Source organism: Sceloporus occidentalis, unplaced genomic scaffold, assembly GCF_023333645.1.
Source record: "Sceloporus occidentalis isolate IW3139 unplaced genomic scaffold, rSceOcc1.0.p SCAF_338, whole genome shotgun sequence".
NCBI classification, from domain to species: domain Eukaryota; kingdom Metazoa; phylum Chordata; class Lepidosauria; order Squamata; family Phrynosomatidae; genus Sceloporus; species Sceloporus occidentalis.
In genome coordinates, this window is record NW_028317318.1 from 487,410 (window position 1) to 508,746 (window position 21,337).

Below are 21,337 nucleotides of genomic sequence, written 5' to 3' on the forward strand. Positions count from 1 at the left end.
TTCATTCCCGTCTCCAACAACACTACACTAAAGTGTCATGTTTGGTTATTTGAAATGAAAAAAGAGTGTGTGTGTACTGTTACCTACAATCGTATATACATACATATTAGGTGGAGTCATATGAATTTGCATATTTCATCAATTCGCACGAATCCCCGAAAACCAAGCAAGACCCACTGTGAAATTAAGGAAAACAAAGAAAAAGCTAGGAATTTTCATTTTCATTCCATGGGCTCATTCACTCCCACTTTCATTCACGTTCTCTTACACTCTCATTCTCTCTCACTTTCTCTGAATGTCTCCCTAGCTTCTCTGAATGTCTTGCAGCTCTGCTTCTTCTCTAGCATCATCTTCTTTCTTCATCCATATCTCTGCGGACATGACCTCCTTGTGAACTTCTGCAAAAATGTCAGGCATCCTCTCCCCTGAATAGAGGATGTCACTTGAAACTCTGCCATTTTTGTAGATGTTCCCTGGAAGGTAATGTCTGCTGAAATAGGGGCGAAGAAAGAAGAGAGAAGAACAGGAAGATGCGGATGATGCTAGAGAAGAAACAGAGCTGTGAGACACTGAAGTAGTCGACAGAGAAGTTCTGAAAGAGTAAGAGAGTGAATAAGATAGATAGTATGAGTGAAAGTATGAGAGAGTAAGCGAGAGTGAATTTGGGAGTCAGACAAATTTTATTTACAAATTTAAAAAGCCCCCGCCAGATTTTTGTCAGCAACGAATGGGTAGGAAATATTAATCCAAACATTTTTGGCCATTTGTCTTATCCATATGATCATGAGGCCAAATAATTATCATCATTCTGATATATCAGTGCACGTTTCAAAACGCTTTCCTTGTAAAGCAGAAATCTCTTTACTAGTAAAGTCACGGAATAAAGGATTCTTTTTATAATTGGCACATTGTATACCTACAGTAAGTTAGACTGACAGTGCTACAAAAGCGAGACAATTTAATGATGTTGCTTTATAATAGTTACCAGCTAATGTGTGTAATTATGAAGGCATTTCAAGGCTGTAATTAATACAGAATGCAGCTGAAATTCTGTTGTGCTCACTAAACTAAAACTTTTTGTATTATGACTTTAAATTAATAATTTGGGGAGCTTAATTTTCCAGCTTCATATCAAGAAAAAAATAAACATATTATTGTAATTGTTATTCTTATTATAATCATTTTCTTGTGACAGATCCATTGCCATTTGCAATAAATTACACATTAATGTATTTCAGTCTTTGCAGAACCAAAAAGGTTTAGGTCTTGTAACTTTTTTCACATACTGTTGTCTTTAAAAGGTATCTTAAATTTATGCACGTGTCTGAATATTAATTGCTCTGTAAACAATACAAATAAAGGATACGAATATCAGTCTGTCCTTATTTTTGTTGCCCCTCATTTTTTTGCAGCATGAAAATTAGCCATTAAAAGTAGAGTGTGTCAGAAACACTACCCCTTCTATATTATATTATATTATTTATAGAATTTATGGTACAGAATTGGTACTTGCCATTTAGTAAGTAATTTTACATTTGACAAATTATAATTCCTTTCAAATACCAGATTTTGGGATATCCTTAATTAACCATTTAAGAATAGAGCTGTTTTTTTCGTGACTAAGGCTGTTTTATGATTTCTGCGTTTTTGTTTTTTTCATAACTGGTAATTCTACCCACGTGTCCTATTTGGGGCATCAGTTTAAGTTTAAAACTAGACACTCCAGGGTATTTCAAATACTAGTATTTGAACTATTTTCATGCACTAATTCTACTACCAGCCATTGTCAAACTTTGTAGTAATGTATTGGCACACTAATTGTACTTCAGGTATAAATTTACAGCTCCTGGTATATGTATCAAATAACACCTCAGTAACATCTCCTGAGTACAGTGATTTCACCCATGCATGGGTTTGTCAAGTTGTTTGGGGGTAAAAGGTCACTTTTGGGACATGTACAGTTCAGTTTGTCAACTTGTAATATTGATTTTTTATTTATAACCCATGGACTCCAGTGCATGATTTTTTTGTTAGAAAATGAGACTTCTTAAATTGAGTCATAAATGAGTCTTATTAATCTCCTCCCCTGACTGTCTCTACCAAAACCAGGGAGTATGAACTGGAAGCTTACTTCGTGTACATACTTAGTAGTGCCCCTTTTTTAATCAGTGGGAGTAGCAGAAGCAAATCATACATATGCAAGAAAAACACCAGTGTTCTGATAGCATACATGGGATTGTATTTTGCTACTCCCCTTAATTACAATTGATTGACTAGAATGTGAGTGTTGCTGAGCATGTGCCATAGGCGTCCACACAAAGGTTCCCTGCTTCTACCAGAGGATTTAAATGAAAGGGAGGTTAAATTGTTTATTTAAGCTTGTAATCAATTAACATTTTACATTAGAGTGTAATGTATTCTCATGAAAATCAATCCAAGTAGTCAGTTGACTGAAATGACTAATATGATTATTAATTTGCCTAGTATTTGGGAATCAAACTACAATTTGGGTTTTTGTTGCCTATCTTTTAGAGCTAGGCTGATGTGAGTATTAGCAACCATGGCTTGGAGTCTTCCAAGGGTAGGCTCACCCTCTGATGGGTCAGTGGCTTCACATGGGGCAAGGCTACCTATTCAGGGAGCTGTGGATAGCCACACCTAGGACATGGCTAGTCACACAAAAGGAGGCCTAGTCATAGACAGTGTCAAATGGGCTGGGAGTATAAGGTGAAGTGGAGGAGAAGTGGCCATGGGTAAACACTGCTTCCCTGTCCAAGGAAAGAGGAAAGTGACCCAGAGATCCAGAAAAGCAGTGCTTCACCCGCTGACTCCTGTTCAAATCCAGATAGTTCCCAAATATGCTGGCAAGGCCTCAGTTCAGGTAATGTCACACTACTGGTTAGTATGCCTTCCTCTACTAACTTCTGTCTGTGCTAATTATGGGTGAATTTTAGTATAAAACTTAAAATTAATGTTTGGCTTTATTGTTATCTGCTTTTTGTGAAATAAAACTATAACAACTGTATATAACTGAGCAATATCATATGTTTTATCCTGAAAACTGTTTTTGTACCGCTTTAATGGTAACAAATAGAAAAAAATAATTTCTCTGTGTAACTTGTGATACAGATCGACTCAATTAAATACCTGGGCAAACTGAAGTCATCTGGACAGCATGCAACATAGCTAACTGAAACAACATTTGTCTGTTTAGAGTGTGCTGATGAGTTGAATGTTGCAAGTCTTCTATTGAGTTGATGTCACACCGCTCTGCATAGCAGTAGAGCTGAACTCAACAGCTGTCAAGTTGGTCATGCAAGTTGAAGGTCGGGTCTGTCAGTCTAGCTGTTATATAAGTCTGCCACACGAGTCATCAGGCAAATTGGTGGTTTAGTTTGTCATTGAGTTTGGCAATTGAATTGAATTTAAGGAGTTCTGGGTCAACTCATCTCCTCACAAAGAGTCAAGCTGATTATGCTGAGTTGGAGCCCTTTGTCAACTATTAACTTGACTCAAAGTGAAACTTCTGTTGGCCCTGACATGTTGACATACACTTCATTTGATTTAACAGTTTAGTTCACTTCAGTTAACACATCACTTGCTCGATCTCATCTAGCTTAGTTAAGGTGGCTTGAGCAAAGTACTTAATAGCACAGAGCCCCAAAAACTATGCATATGATTGCAAGTGCCCAAAATGCTAACAAGTTTGACAACATTAGAAAAAATTGTTTTAATAAAATCTGTGCACAAAAAGAAAAGTCTTACGCTAGTCACATCCAAAATTACAGTACAGTTTGGATAAACAAGCTGCAAATACAGTTTCATTATTTGCATGGTGTCTTATAGTTACTGTGTACCAGTGTAAAAAGGCACAAAGTATTTTATGAAAACAAAACTATTTGCAATAAAAAGTACAAAATGCATAAGCTCTTCTTAGGACGACAAACCTCAAAATAACCATCATTTATCAACATGAGAGGGTAGCTTGGTATTTAAAGATGTTTCTTGCCACAGGCTGTAACCAGACAAATAGCTTTGTTTTTTTCTCAGGCCTATGCGAGATGCTTAGTGACCATGGTATTGTTAAAAGGTAAATGGCAAAGGACCCTGCTGGCAACTAATGTACGCAGTGCACAGGAAAAAAAACAGTATTATAAAAGTTTAAGACCTTACCTAACTTTATACGAGACAGAATTAGGTATTCCAAGTAAAGAGAAAAGTGAAATCTAAATTATCCTACTAAACTGCATAGGATAGAGTGATTATAAAAATTATAAACCTAAGTAATTCCTTCCATTTGCACTCTATCCCATGTATATAGGAAAAATGGGGTAATACATATACTTACACTCATGCCCCACCATTTCCTATGAGGTAGGATGAGGATTAACATGTACAAAAAATCAAACAAAAAAAACTACGTTTCATCTCTCTGAATTTCATGCAAGGGGAGCAAGGCCCATCCAATTTTCCTTTGGATACCAGTAAGTTTTTCTATATGATAATCTGGCCCCCAAGCTTATCAAGGTGCACTCCAGCCATCACATGCACTTTAATGTGACCATTTTCTGCAATGCAGTACATATTGGGATTTATCAGAATCCACTCTATCTGTTTGCTCTGTTAATTTTAATGGCAGCACTTTCCTGTTTGCGTCAGTAGACTGTCCATATAATAGATGATCCTAGGGCGTTCTTTTCAGTTTATAAAAGTACTTGTCGAATAGACTAGAAGCATAGAATCTGAGAGCCAGGGCCAGCCCAAGACATTGTGCTGCTTGGGTCTAAGTATGAAATGCTGCCACACACACACAACCATTCCCATCAAAACCATGCCCATGTCCTTTATGCTATATCATGATAAATAAAACCAAACTTATCATTAAGTGACATGAGCACATTTGTCAGATAAATGTAATTTTGTTTAGGCGATATGTTTAATTTAAGATAGCGTGTTCATATTTAGCATTCAGTAATGATGTTTTAGTAGACAGAATAAGTAAATGCCTGTTTTAAAATAATGCCAAATAGAGAGTAAAATTGGAATTCATTTGTACAGGGACATAAATTCACAACTGGAACTTTTGACGGTAAATACAATTGTGAGTCACATCCTAATCATAGCTGTAAAGATATGAATCATGTTTAAAGGGATTATGCCATGCATCTCTAGTGATGCTGTAGTCAGCATGATAATGTTTATTCAACTGTGTATTGTTACAAGATTTGGAGCTTTTAAAGTGGACCGGTTAACTCTCTCCAATCCTACATTTACATTTTGTAATTGTATATACAGTTATGCAGTTGACAGGGCTACTTTAAGTGTCTTTAGTGTAAAAAGCTCTTACAGTCCTATTGCAGCAGCTGCCCTAATCTTCCATGATCCGTCTGTTCTTGCCACTGATTTACTTCAAACTCTCAATCAGTGTCAGAAAAGCGCTTCCATTGAAATCAATACAAGAACTTTCCACACATGCCCACTGGGGTCTAAACAGACCCCTATATGCAGCTTTCACATGAGCCAACGCTGGAGCTGACTGGATGTAAGTATATTTGGCAGAACATAGTTAGCTGGGGTTGGGAAAAGGGGAACAAATAGATGCCAAGGGGTATACAGTGAATTTTACTGTCAAGCCTCCTTGCAACCAAATGGTGTATTGTGTATTGTTTAGATGCCTCACCCTTCTACCTGGGGTACTTAGCGGTAAGAAATGAAGGTAGGGGTTTTCTTTTGTAATTTTATCTTTTAACCGCTACAATCCACAACATAGGGAAGGAGGAAGCATGAGATTTGAGAGTTGTAGGATGCAAATGTATGACTTGACATTTTACTGTCAAGCCACATTTGGTCCTCCGTATGTGGTTATTGAACTCATGGTCTACTTTTGTAACACACTGTTAAGTGAATAAACCATTTGTTTTTGTTCAGAGGCACATGGATAAAATAATAAAATTTCAGAATAATTAAAACATTAATAACTGAATTAATTAATAACTTGTACTGGTGAGCCACATAAATCATATACAGTACAAACAGTGTATTTCAACTCTAGGTCTTACAGATGTAGTTGCTATATTATAGTTGCGCTATTAGAATATTGTAGTGCTTTGCTTTTGATAGGACAATATGGAGTTCTTATAAGGACCACAAAGGCAATCCAGCTTTGTTGTGACAAAACTTGGATTTCATTCAGATGTGCCATTACTCAATGTGAGTTAACGTGCACATGTATGTCCTGCACAGGATGACTTTGATTGTCCTCTAGGTAGGCCCACAGGGCAGTCTAGGCAATAATGACCCATCTGTTCGCTACTTACAGATAGGAACCTTCTAATGAAGACAGATGTGGGTCACCCTGCACTGGCAGCCAACAGAGTGTTAATGAAACCACATAACGGTCACTTTTCTGTCACCTTTTGACTGATTAATAACCAAAAGAGTTTATCCTGATATAAAGAAGGGAGAATCTAACGTGTCATCAGTCTTTCTTAGACATCTCTTTCACTTTCTCCACTACTCATTCTTCACAACACTCCTTTATTCCGTTGTTACAGAATATGCCATAGCCACTTTTGTAACTCAGTGATATACTATAACTTTGCTGTAACATGTCAGGAATTAATTCTTCCCAAACACCCCTGTCCAGTGAAATGAATGATCACACAGCTGCTGAAGATAAGGTCAAAAACACAATGCAACTGGAATGAAATCACTCTATATAAAGCACAACACTTTGCCCGATAAAATGAAACAGTCATTTTTTTCTTCAATATTTTACACTAGTTATTTGTATTCTTGTTCTATGTATCATGATATGAAGCTGGCTGGTGGTTATGAAATGTCAATTTACGTCCAGCTATTAGTCAACTTTGGCAAATCATTTCATTTCCTTGCAAAGAGATTAGGAAAAGTAACATGTCACCCTCACTTTCTATGATAGGAAAACTGTTGCTTTATAACATGAGCATGACCGTAAAAGAATGACAAACTTGAAATAACAAAAAACACGACTTCTAACAAAATTGGGGTTATTCATAAAAAAAGTGATTCTGGTGCAAAGTTTGAAAAAAGCTATTACCACCATGGCAATCAATGGAATGGCCCAACAAGCAGGGAGATTTTGTTGTTGATACCAATATTGCACCAAGTTTCAAACTTCTCCACCAAAATAATTTTTACAAATAACCCCAATATACTATTGTTTTTACTTTAACTATCCTCTAAATATATGAACATATCTCTTGTTGTTGACAAAATACATGTTATGTTTATTATAATAGTTTGGCAAAGATTTAAACTAATATTGTGAAGCAATGGATAAAGCAAGGTCGAGACTATAAACACCGGCACTGTGTACCCACCTCTTGGAACAATGTCAGAGGTGAAGAATACTTTTTTAATAAGAGTACTGGATGTAGTTCTATGGCAAAACTTTAAATAGTGTATTTTCAGTGAAACTGGCATCATTACTACCTGCCTCCAATGTTCATTTTCTTCCTCACCACTGTGTCTTTGTTTTTCCTTAATCGTACATTATTATGTAAGTGTCCCTGGACCTTTTGCCTCTACCTTACAGATATTTACAACATTTGTCATTATCCTTCACAGGACTTCCTCTGGGCCACCATACCGACCACATATGTTAATATATGTCTCCATAGGCCTGATGAGATAGTACCTTGCGTGGTAGAAATGACCATGGTGTAATGTACAGTGACGTCAGCACAGGGTGTGTGAAGCCATTCAGTAATGTTTGGTGCATCACAAGATGGGGTGGGTAGAATCGTTGCAGCTAACCAGGCCCATGTAGTTGTATTGCTATAACTATATGTTCACCTTGAGATCCCAACCAAGCCTTATCTGTAAAAACATAATTAAGAAGCCCCCACCTGGAGTACACTTAGGAATAATTGTTTGATTTCAGAGTCATCAGATTTGAAAAAAAGTCAATGCTATTGAGCCTCCTAAAAAAGTTAGCATTGATAGGAAAGATCTGTAAATGTGGTACACGGTTAAAACAGAGAAATATTATAGTTACCAATTGCAATAAATCAATATCCAAGTCTGTACCAGCACATTTCTTCCTATAACAGTAACCAAATAAAGAAGCTTGGGTTCATAACAATTTAGCTTGTTTGAGGTACTTTAATTGTTGTTGAAAACATCACATTTCATTAAACGCAAAATCCAATAATGTATTAGCCAAAAGATTATTCGAGACTGCCCTTGAGCTAATTATTCATTAGAAATATTGCTGCCGTACTTTAAAGTTATTTCATATTGCCTCTACTTTGTACATAAAGTATGCTGAACTTATTTAAACAGTAACCGAGTACCAAATTAACTCTAGCTGACTGTTTTACAACTTGAAACAAATCTTTTTCATTGCTTAAGCAGCAGGCTTAGTGCTCATATCTTTAAATAATCCTCAGAAATACAACCCTTTCATTAATTTTAGGCAACTTTATCCTTAACATGATCCCATCGTTTAAATTATGACATTGGTCAGGATCATGATAAGATTGAGTGAAGACACATTAAAGTCCTAACTGTAGTATAAATTATTATTTTGCCAGTAACAGACAATACAGATCTCTAAGTGTCCTACATGGGTTAAAAAATAGTAGAAGGGCATATATATTTTATGATCTTGTTTTAATGTCATGTAATAGTGTAGTGTCTATAATGTCATGTAATGTCATGTCTATGTGCAGTGGTAATACATTTCAATATATTATTATATAGCATGCTATAGTAAGTAGACATAATTAATCAAATCTTATTGTTTCCATGCATGCTATAACACACACTGGCGTAATAACAGGGTTCGCAGCAGTCACAGCTGCAACAGGGCTCGTTCCTCTTGGGGGGGCCTGTGCAACCCCTTCTTTCGGTCTTCTCCAGATCGGAAGGGCCCTTTCTAAACTATTTTGAACCGGCACAGGGAGACAGGAACGTATCGGGGTCACGTGTAACCGAGGCTGTCAGCACAGTGTGTGTGAGCAGCCGGGAAGAAAGCTGCAGCAGCAGCGAGAGGTAAGCGAAGGTGGGATGTATGTATATGTGTTTGTATATGTACATATATATATATACTTGTGAGTGTGTGTGTGCGAGCATGGATGAGTACTTGTGTGTGTGAGCATGTATGTGTACTTCTGTGAGTGTGTGTGTAAGCATGGATGTGTACTTGTTTGTGAGCATGGATGTGTACTTGTTTGTGTGTGAGCATGGATGTGTACTTCTGTGTATGTGTGTGTGTGTAAACATGGATGTGTACTTGTTTGTGAGCATGGATGTGTACTTGTTTGTGTGTGAGCATGGATGTGTACTTGTGTCTGTGTGTTTGATCATGGGTGTGTACTTGTGTCTGTGTGCTAGAGCATGCATGTGTACTTGTGTGTGTAAGCATGGATGTGTACTTATTTGCGTATAAGCATTGATCTGTACTTGTTTTTGTGTCAACATGGATGTGTACTTGTGTGTGTGTTTGAGCTAGGATGTGTAATTGTGTGAGATGGAGTGTGTTAATGAGTATGAGTAAGCATGTATAATTTGTGTAAGTGTGTTTACATATGTTGTATGTTTGAAGGGGGCAAGGGGCAAAGAAGGCACAGACCAGTTGTTGAAGTTGGGGGGCCCAGGGCAATTTTTTGCACCAGGGCTCAGTGTTTTCCAGTTATGCCCTGATAGCACAAGAAATGTAAACTACAATTCGACCCTCTTATGCACTTTAATGTAGCATTTAACAATTATTTTTATAGAAATGTAAGAAGTGACTCACTAGAATGAACCCAATACATTTTGCATGTCCCCTCCCCTTTCCTAGCTTCAGTCCTTTGTAGGAGATGCATTTGTACACCTCATAGAATCTGAGATCAAAAGCCAGGGGTAGAGGAAAGATAATGTAACCAATTTTCTGTTCCAAAGTTGTCTCCTTCTTGAATCCATACAAAGGCTGCCTGAACCAACCAAGAACAGTCAGCAACTTAACTATAAGGTAGACATAACCTAACAAGGAGGGAAGACTGTAAGCTTGCAAATTTAATGCTCCCTGCTTCTCCTTTTCTACTAGTAGTGCCATGGAATGTGCTGCTACTCTGTAATAATATGTATATGGGTCCTGAGAACAGAAAGTAGCTGCCACCGTGGTACTTATACTATATGAGTTTTTGATACGTATGTATTGACATTTTTTAATAAAAAAAACAACATTTTATACATTATGTTCAATTATGGTAGAATCACCTGGGAGGCAGGTGAAGGGAGCCAGTAACCCTTTTTGGGTGATCAGGTTCCCCAGTGCACTGCTTTTCAATGTGCCAGTTATAAGGGACATCCTCGATCTTCCAAAGCTTAGCTCACACTAAGGAGGTCTATGCTTAGCAAGCTAGATAGTATGCTGTACTTGGCACTGAGTGACATCATATCCAGAACTCAGTAGAAGTGACAGCAGCCATGGAGTTGGGTCTTCATCTTCGTGGGTACTACCTTAGGTCAGGCCTAGGGAATTGCCCAACTATTAATACAGATTATTTTAGTTTTTAGAGCTATAGAAGTTGTATTTGAGAAAAGTTCCTTTTAAATTAATTAAAAGATTGCCATCAAATCATACAACCTAAGGGGTGTAGATAAACTGCAATGTATTTTAATACAAACTAAACAAAATTCTTATCTGTGGTCACCGAACAATACAGTATATTGACATTCAGTGTCATAATCAGTTGAGCCATTTACAGACTTGACGTCTTTAGCAGTGACATTAGCCCTTTCATGCCACGCTTTCGAATTAGAGAGGAACCTTTATTTTTGCTTTTTGAAGCAGCAAAGGACTGGTCAACAGAGCAAAGGCCAATTACCCTACGGGCTGCTAAGATTCAAAGATTTTGACCCACCACCTGAACGATTAATGCATATATTACTTGCAAATCTGCATATAGTGGCCAGGGTGTCTAGATGTCCTCAGATGTCTTTACATTCTTACTATAATCTTCACATGCTTCGTATACTGGTTTTGTAAGCATTTCTTTTCTGTAAATGTGTGGTGGGCTCTATGATGTCTGCTAAATAAGTATCGGGCTCCTTGATCACTGGGCCACTTGGCAGAACATTCCCCTGGGCTGAGGGCTTACAGTACCGGCCATCACCGAGGCTTTTTGAATGTAACTAAAACAATCCGTACATTTTAAGTTGTAGCGTAACAATCCGTGCATATGTTTAGCAATGTCAACAAGCAACCTTTCGCGATAGTTACTGTAATGCATCATTCCTCGTAAGCTTCCCGTCTGTATAATGTCATTGGTTTTCTTCAGGACCAACAGCCGATACAGATTTGAAGTTAAGTGATCTTGAAAAGCTTTCTGCTGCCTAGAGCTACAAATAAGCTTTCTTAATCATTACGAAGCTGAGAACTAAAATAAATCATCTATGATTCCAAATCCATTCTAGCAGGTACCTTAAATGTTTCCGTCTCTTGCAGAGTGGCACGTCTTCGCTATAATGGCCCCTGAGCAAAGTGCCATATGGCAAGTCTAACACAGTCTGGCTGTCTAAACAGAAAGCAAGTACATGATGAAAAATATATTTGGTTAATAGAGTAGCATCTCTTTATTATTGTTTTGTGGATCACACCACTAATTAAACGAAAATTCAGCGGCAGGTAGGCATTTCAAGGAACTTGGAAGTAAGAGTGTGGAAAGGATGATAATAAATATTCTGCAATAAAAAAACTTTAATACATAATTGCAATTGTTTTTCTAACAATATTAGATGAAGCGAGAAACAGGCATAAATCTAATTATCTCTATAAAATGTTTAGCATTTTTTATTCATCTAATGCACTTGGATAAACTGTAGCTACCACGCTGATTTTAGTTCATAATTTACAGTTTTTAACTACAATAGTACTTGAAATTGTGTACTTGATCCAATTTTGTTTTACATATGTACTCCTGAGTTGCCTTCTTGGTTTTTTTTAATGACGCTTGATGAAAAAAAATATTTATTTATATAAGTAATATATATATATATTTATATATATATATACATTCTAATAATGGTGCTGTATACAGTAATGTAGCATAGCACAACAAAACCAGCCAAGATTTGGTTTATATCTTATGTGATGCAGTAGGAGTATAGGAATTTAGCGTGTTTGCCCTGCAGATAGCAGCCATGAACACATACAAAACAGCTGATTATTTGTAAAATCCCATCGGATTTGACAGCTGGCTGTAGATCAAAGGGCAGGCTGCATTTACGTGATTCAATCCTGAATTATTTCTTGGAATGAGTGAACTTGAAAGATTTGCATATTTTGTAACCTCAATAACTATGTAACTATACATACAAATTTTGGATCACATTTCATATACTGATGTCACAGCAACAGTAGGACCTTCCCTGAAAATGGGGAGAAGATCAAGTTAGCCTTTGGAGATAGGAAACTTTGGTCCAAGTCTACATTGATTGAACTGCTACGACAGCCTAATGCTAGGTCACAGCAAGTATTGATGCCTTCTCTCAGAATCGATGGGTTTGACAGCCCGGGCTTATGGTTTGGAGATTGTCCTGTAATGCTTAGAGACAATCTTAATACCTAATAATGAGGGGCTGGTGCTGCCCCCAAATACTGGTATAAGCAGTGCAAACATGGAGGAGTTTAGTGCATAGCAATCCTTCCATCACAGAATAAATACATTTTAAGCATATGGTATACTGGCAAGGCCCTCTTATTTTAAATACTAATGTTTTATGAATCAATGTTGTGATTTTTACCCATGTAGTTTGATTTGCAATAAAAAAAAAACCTGCTTCATTAGATCTCTGCTCATAGCGCCTAAGTTATCTTAATTTTTGTGTGTGCGTCTGCATTTACTATTTACAAGAATTAATTCCAAGTGTGGATAACACTACTTTTCTTTGGACTCAGCTTCAGATCTCTTATTATTATTATTAAGATTATTATTACGTTCGAACAACATCATTAACAACTCAGCTGATGAATTCCATGGAGTTTTTTTTTAGGAAACTGCATAATGTGAATATCGAAAAGGCACACTATTTTTACCTGTAAAACGAAATCGCCAACCATTTTACCTTTCAAATTGAGCCCTGTTTGTTCTACTGCCAGATCAAGTTTATGTGTAGGTAATCAAATGTTGTGTCAAACTCATGTTCATAGAAATTGAAGTTGATTCTAAAATACAACTGCGCCATTAGACCATCATAATAACCTCTTAAAGGAAGAATATGATTTTCAGCAAAGAGCAATTTGCCTCTATTAAATTTTCATTTTAAAAAATACATTTTATTCATGCCCTAATAAATGAAGCTACTGTGTATCGCTTTATGTACATCACAAATTGAGGCATAGCTGATTCATAAAGTATTGCGCTGGAGATCTGCTGCCATCTAGTGGTTATATGAGTAATGTTTCAGAAAAAAAGCGAAGCTTTCCCACATGTTGCAAGTTACATAGAAACCCAAAGGTTTATTAACAAAAGCAAGAGTTGATAGGAGAGTTTGCATGAGAATTGGCGTTTCAACTCCTTAACTTCCCTATAAATTATCAAAGTCCAACCCCAGTGAGCTCCTGTTGCAGAAGGAGCTTGGCTGTCATTGTATAATGCATAATTAAATAAGTGAGGGTTCTTCAAAGTCTCCTAGCCCATTGAATTATACATTATACATGGCTAGCTCAAACCTTGTTCCTGGAGAAATGTGCCAGTGTTGGCCTTTCGTAATGAATAGTGAAGTGAAGGAATTAACTCTCCTGCAAACTCTCTTGACAACTGTCTTTTTAGTGAATAAACCACAGGAACCAAGAATTTGACCACAGAGAAGAACCTTTCGTCCCATCTAGTCTGCCAGTTTTTTTTCTGATGTAAAGACTCAAGCCATCCAGGTTTAATGGTATATACTGTTTTATTAATTAATAGCTTAAATTACATGCATATTTGAACTCTGGCCCGTTTTTTGGCACTGGTTACTTTTTGGATTTTCATTGCTATGTCTGCATAGAGATTCATCATTTTTATTTAAGTGTGCTATTAAAAAAACAAGCAGAACCGTCCCTGATTACAGTCATCTAAATATGGAAGCAAAAACAGGGGGAAATGCAGAAATGTGCATTAAGATTGAGAGTACAAAATGAAAGAAACGTGTCTAATAACAGCACCATAACTGCACACCAGCAACAACATAAATGGCTTGTCATGGCAGTGGATACACGTGGGGACGACTGGACGAATGATGACGATCTTTCAGCACTTTTGCAGTTTGTTTTTGTCAGTTTCGTCAGGGATCACCCTCGTTATCCGTTATATGGACGTACACACGAAACAGGCAATTTTAAAAATAAAATTCATACGAAAAATGAATGCACACATAGACGTTCCTAGGTAATGCTTTACCCGCCTCTCTTCCATTTAACCCCTTCAGCACCCTAAAGACTTTTTGTTGTTGACATTTTTACTATATGTTGGTTCAATCAAAAATCCTCTTTTCCGTGTTTGATGTACCCACATTTATAAGACATGGGGTTTTTTTCGGTACAAGAAGGGCATTTTTTTTAAAGCATAGAAACATATAGAACATATACGGGAAAAAAAATATTTGCATTTTTGCATAGGATTTCTTTTTACACTGTAGGTGCCATTTCTGAACAGTGACCCAATTTAATTGGCAACATACCCTGATTACAGTGATACTCACATCCATCCCCGTAAATACACTTTTTTTAATTTTCTTTGCTCTTGGGGATCTGTATTATATCGTATGGATGCCAGTGATGTCAAAGCAACATAACAGAGCTCCCTATATTTAGGGAGCTCCCTAACATTTATTTATGTTATTGTCTCTATTTATATTTATTTATTTATTTTTTAAATGTTTTTAGCTTTTTCCATTTGTTGGAAGAGGGAGAAACTTTTGTTTTGCCTTCCCTCCAATCACCCCTACACTGATCACACTGCAATGCAAAGGATCCTGTTGGACCTCCCTTCTCCTCAAATGACCTTCTGGCAGGTGTCAGCGGCGACACCTTCCCGAAGAGAGTGCCTGATCACGCAATCAGGAATTCTTTAACCCCTTCGAGACAAAGGCTGATTTTACTTTTTGTACCCTTTGTGACAATGGCCTTTTTAACATTTCTGCGCTGCTTGTGTTTAGCTGTAATTTTCTTCTTTCCCGTTTACTGAACCCACACACATTAGATATTGTTTTTTTCAGGACAAGAAGGGCTTTCTTTAGATGACATTGTTTTGATTGTATCATATTATTTACTATTAAAAAAATTATAAAATATGGTGAAAAATTTAGAAAAAAATGACTGTTTCTAACTTTTAGTTGAAAAATCTTTTACTCATCTATAAAAGGTAATGAAAAAACCTGCTAAATAGATTCTACTATTTGTCCTGAGTTTAGAAATACCCAATGTTTTTATGTTTTTTTGCTTTTTTCTACCCATTATGGGGCAATAAGTACAGGTAGCGTTTTGCTATTTCAAAGCCATTTTTTCCAAATCTGGTAATTCTTCCCCCCCTGTGCCATTTCGGGTATCTTTGAACCCGGCCAATGCAATTTACCCCATCAAGTCATATATTTTTGAAAACTAGACAGCCCAGGGTATTCCAAATGCTAGTGTTTTAACTCTTTCCATGCACCATATCTACCACCAGTCTTTGTCAAACTTTATGGTAGTCATTTTTTTGCATTTGTTTTGTCATACACATTTTACTTCAGGTATGAATTAAAATGTTCTAGTTTATGTCACTATCACAAAACACCCCAATATGTGTTCAGCAACATCTCCTGAGCGCAGCGATACCCCACATGAATGATTTTGCCTGGCTGTTTGGGGGCAAAAGGGCCACATTTGGGGCATGCGCATTTTTCAATGTTGAACTTTGGCATTTGGGGATCCACTGCCCATGCCCTATTTGGTACATCTTTGAGCCGGGCCATTTCAGTGTGCCCAATAAACCCATATATTTTTGAAAACTAGACACCCCAGGGTATTTCAAATGCTAGTATTTTAACTCTTTCCATGCACCATATCTACCACCAGTCTTTGTCAAACTTTGTGGTAGTCATTTTTTTGCATTTGGTTTTCCACACACATTTTAATTCAGGTATGAATTAAAATGTTCTCGTATATGTCACTATCACAAAACACCCCAATATGTGTTCAGCAACATCTCCTGAGTACAGCGATACCTCACATGAATGATTTTGCCTGGCTGTTTTGGGGCAAAAGGGCCACATTTGGGGCATGCGCTTTTTTCAATGTTGAACTTTGGCATTTGGGATCCACTGCCCATGCCCTATTTGGTACATCTTTGAGCCAGGCCATTTCAGTGTGCCCAACAAAACCATATATTTTTCAAAACTAGACACCACAGGGTATTTTAAATGCTGGTATTTTAACTCTTTGCATGCACATATTTTACCACCAGCATTTTTTCAAAGTTTGCAGTAATATTTTTGTGTGTGTATTTTTCCCACACACACCTACTTTATGTATGAATTTACAGCTCCTGGTATATGCCGCTGTCACACGACACCCCATAATGTGTTCAGCAACATCTCCTGAGTGCAGTGATACCCCACATGCATGGGTGTGTCATTTTTTGGGGGAACTAAAAGGCCACATTTGGTACGTGTGCATTTTTCTAGATGTGTGGCCATCCTTCCCCCCGTGTTAATTGGGACGTTGTTGAACCTGGCCCATTCAATTTACCCCATCAAATCATACATTTTTTAAAAGTAGACACCCCACGGGCATTTAATATGCCAGTATTTTAACTCTTTCCATGCGAGAATTGTTTTAAGCTAATATGCTAATTTTAGGACTTGCTCACAAAAATATATTTTTTATATATATATATAATTTTTTTTTATTATTTTTTTTTAAAAAAAATTTAACATTTTTTTTCAACTTGGAGGTTCCCCTGATAGTGACATCAGTGGGAAATGATTTTTACATTTTACTGTTTTTTTACTATTTTTTTCTAATTATTATTAATTTTATTTTATTTTTTAATTTATTTTTACTAATCACACTGTGATTAGAAAGCTGGGCTCCATTGACTTGCATGGTGAATGCAGTACCTGTATTCAACCTGCAAGTGGAGCCAAAGTTCTCTAGATGGTCTGGACCATCTAGCGAACTTTTAAAATTTGTGGTTCCTGTTACAGGACGGCGGCCATCTTCCTTGATGGCGAAGATTGCCGGCAGCTGCGGCTGTGACCGCTCTCCGGAGCGGTCACAGCCCATCAAAAGGTTAGTGTTTGGTGTCGCTGGATGCCTCCTAAACGCTTTTAAAACGGGCGTCCGCCGCCATACAAAGTATGGCGGATGTTGACGCCCCGTGGAGGGGCCAGAGATGGCCCCTTCGTGCCGATCGCGGCGTTGCTGAATGCCTCGAGGTCGAGGCATTCAGCAACGCTTTTTGGGTGCAGAAAGCGATAGTAGATCGCTTTCTGCACCCGTTTAAAGACGTGCCGGTCCTGGCACGTCAATTGTCGTAAAGCACATGCTTTTCCGTGCCGTGCCAGGACCGGCAATTGTCATTAAGGGGTTAAATAACAGTGTACAAGTGCACACACCAAGCACCATTACACTGTCAGAAGGAAGCTAAAGATACTGCCTTCTGCTGACAAGGGGGAGTTCAGGCTGTACAGGTCCATTTTACCTCACCTTTTACAGACCTACCTGTACGTCTACAGGGCAGGAATGGGGTTGCTGCACAGATACATATACATGCATACACAAGCAGATATCCAATTTGACACATTGCTGTCAACTTTGCACAGGCTGGGATGGTAAGCAAGTGTATGCTTTATATAAGCAAATGTATAAATCAAGATTGTACCTACTTGCCATGAGCTCAAAACAACACACAATCTGTATGCAAATGTAGAAAAAAATGCAGTAATATGCACTGAATAACCCTTGTTAAGTTAACATGCACCTGTAGACATAAAGTCTCTGGTTTCAATTGTGGGAAATTTTATTTAAGAATTTGCTAGGAGTGAAAAAAAAAGATTTGTCAAACAGCAAACCGACCCTCTTAAGTTTTATACTTTTGATATTGTATAGGTATTCCTGGTAACGCTCTGTGTAAGCTCTCTGGCTATTCTCCATCCAGACAACCTGATTTCCATCCAGGGCCAGCCCGACAATGGAGCTGAGTTGGGCAACCGCTCCAGGCAGAACTTTTTTTTTTAAAGCGAAAGACAGAGAAAGGGGCCCCTCTCTCCTCTGCGGCGAGTCTCCCTGTTCGGTCTCGGTGCCGGCTAGTAATGCTGAGTGCCGGAAGATTACCTCATTTCCGGCGCTCAGCATTACAAGCCGGCACCGAGACTGAACAGGGAGACTCACCGCAGGACTGCTGAAAGGTAAGTACGGGGGGGGTAAGGGTATATAATAGGGAGTGAGGGAGAGGAAGGGTAGATAAGAGGGGCGGCAGGGACGGAGGGAGAGGAAGGGTAGATAAGGGGGAGGGCGGCATTTTAAAATTCGCCCCAGGCGGCATTTTGCCTTGGGCCGGCCCTGTTTCCATCCCACAAGCTGAAGTTGCCATAATGGAGGGGATGAATTGTAGGATGCTGAGCCACCACTGGTCAATCCACGTCCCCAGGGATGCTGAAAAGCGTGGTTGTATATTATGTGTATCACTGGTTATAATGTGGTCATTCATAACGTAAAGACAGACCCAACACTATTAATACTGTATGGAATATCCACAATATTGCAGTACTATTTTCACTTGATGTCTCATTATTATTATTGATATTTCTTTATTATTATATCTTTTATTTATATAGTGCCAGTTTACGCAGAACTTCTTACAATACATATATTCAAGGGATTTGGCAAAACTAGAACTGACAGACTAAGACAAATCAATGCATTAGGTAAAGCAAGCTTACACTCTAGTCTTACTCGTTTTACCACAAAATCCCAATAGGCGAAACACCTCATTTAGTGATTTTTGCAAGCACAGGTGGGGGTAATCTTTATAACAGCATTTCAATAAGTCATTCACTAAAGCAAATGGTCATTACAGAGGGATTTCAGTACTTTTGAGGCCACAGCATATGCAAATAATGATTTATCAGCCACGTTCAGGTTCAAGGAATTAAATTGTTTGCAGTTATTTTAATAACTACATTGTGCCTAGGATGAATAAGCATGAAGTAGATGTTATCGGAATTCAAAGCGAATAGCTTTGTGGCTGTGATGAGCATAAAAAAAATCTAATGACTCACATTGGAAAGCCCTGGCCATGTATGGACTTCTTTAAAGGTATTCTGGATTCAAATTTGGTTATGCTGTGGAACCACGTTACACATTTTACTGTTAAATAATCAATTTACCTTAAAAATCATTAACAAGAATCATATTTTCCAAAATGATAGCATAAACTTAAAATTCTGTGCTCTTTTACTAACATCTTCTGTATGCATTACATCTAGGAAAGCTTTATTAGAAAACAGGAATAAAGAAGATATTCCATTAGGGAGAAAATTACAGAGAGACAAACCGATTTAATTAAGTCCAGTAGATTTTTTATAAAGATTGATAGAAGTCACGGATGTCAATATTTTAATTCATATAATAAATGTAGATGAATGTAATCTCTATAACAGATTTTCAATAGGACATTCAGTAAAGTTACGCAAACAATAACTACTGAGGAATATCATTATTGGGAGGTCACACCTTATGTAAATACGCAGCTCAGTGCTATAATACCCAATTATTTGCAGTCTCCCAGCAACCAAAACTTATTAACTTATTTGCATCCATTGTATTATGGCGATATATTGAAGGCAAATAAGTATGAATTAAAAAGTTATTTGAAACGAAAAGTGATTATCAGACTAGACGTGATATCTTGGTAATTATTCGGAGTGATTATCAATGGAATGAGATGGAATGAGAACTATTCATGTTATTTTAAAAAATATTGCACAAAACATTGATTAACAGTATTTCTGACAGCTTATCAAACCTAAAACAAATTAAATGATGGCTGTCATAACCAAAAACACATTCACTGCAATAGCTGAATTTTATAATATAATGAAAATAATTCATTCAAAAAAATCAATAATAAAGCACAAACAAACTAAATGTCTACTAATACACTTAGTGAAAAACATATATATATATATATATATATATATATATATAAAACACTTTTCAAAAAGATGGTCAGTGAAAGTGTTTTACATGGAAACTGCTGGTTACTAGCACCGGGCTTGGAATATTTGGAATGGTGTGCAATGGACTCTGTGAGTAAATATATATATATATATATATATATATATATATATATATATATACTAAATTCAAAAGGCTGATGCTAAGGCTAAAAATGTGATAGAATATAATAAGCCCCACCACATAGGGATACGTGATCACTGGTTTCAATTCTTTCTCAATAAACATAAGACAAAAATCAGTGGAATAATGTATTGATCATCAATGCGGTGCAAAGTATGAAATGCGACGCCATTACCATAGCAACCAGAGAAATGATCCTGCTCACTGGATCATTCTATTGGTCGCTATGGTGATATGACCACCAGAATAGTTTATTATTAATTCCCAATACATGAGTAGTTACATATTAGATAATGGCATTTTTGTATTGTATGTCCCGGTAAACCCCTAAAAACCAGTGAAAGCCTCCGAGAAGATTAAGGGAGAAAAATGCACTTTTATACAAGCTGAAGACTGATCTTTTTTCTTTTTGGAAACAATTTTTCTTTCCATGCTAATACATTGCCTGGTGTAGTCATCTGGTTTCATTCTAATCATAAGGGCTAGGAATTCATGAGTTCCACTCTAACAGTAAATGATTTTATTTAAGTACTATGAACAGCCAAATTGACTTTACCTTCTTCTCTTCCTGTAATGCGATTACTTCGTGATACCGTGGAATGAATGGCTCATATTTCTTCTTGTCTTCCTTCTTAGAGTTGACATTCTCATAATGCAGTGCACTTTCCCTTTAGAAAGTTCAAAGAAAGATTTATGAGTCTGTAGTGCAGGCTGCTCAGACATCTAAACAAGTGCCATGAAAGCCTCTCTCTTCTGTGTTTACAGTAGCTAATAAGGGCCAAATCACTCTCTAATTGAGAGATCTGCACTTACAAGGAATGATACAATGAGCCAGCTCTTAGGGGAATTGGATGCATAAATGAAGTACGGCTATTAACCCATTCGGGAGCCCTTACTCCGCCATTCAAACAAATTGCCAAGGAGGGACATTTTTCTTTTAGGGTTGTGTTTAGAAGTATGGCTAGAGGTTGGCTTTACTGAGTC

At 37.3% G+C, this 21,337-nt stretch overlaps 1 protein-coding gene across 1 annotated transcript in view; it reads right to left on the bottom strand.

Moving 5' to 3' along the window:
• Positions 1 to 21,337, bottom strand: part of LOC149274292 (sperm-tail PG-rich repeat-containing protein 2-like) — a 164,074-nt gene that overhangs the window by 101,727 nt on the left and 41,010 nt on the right. The window contains exon 7 of the mRNA XM_089505676.1: positions 20,910 to 21,021. Coding sequence (XP_089361802.1) covers positions 20,910 to 21,021 — 112 coding nt within the window. The remainder of the gene's footprint in view (positions 1 to 20,909; positions 21,022 to 21,337) is intronic.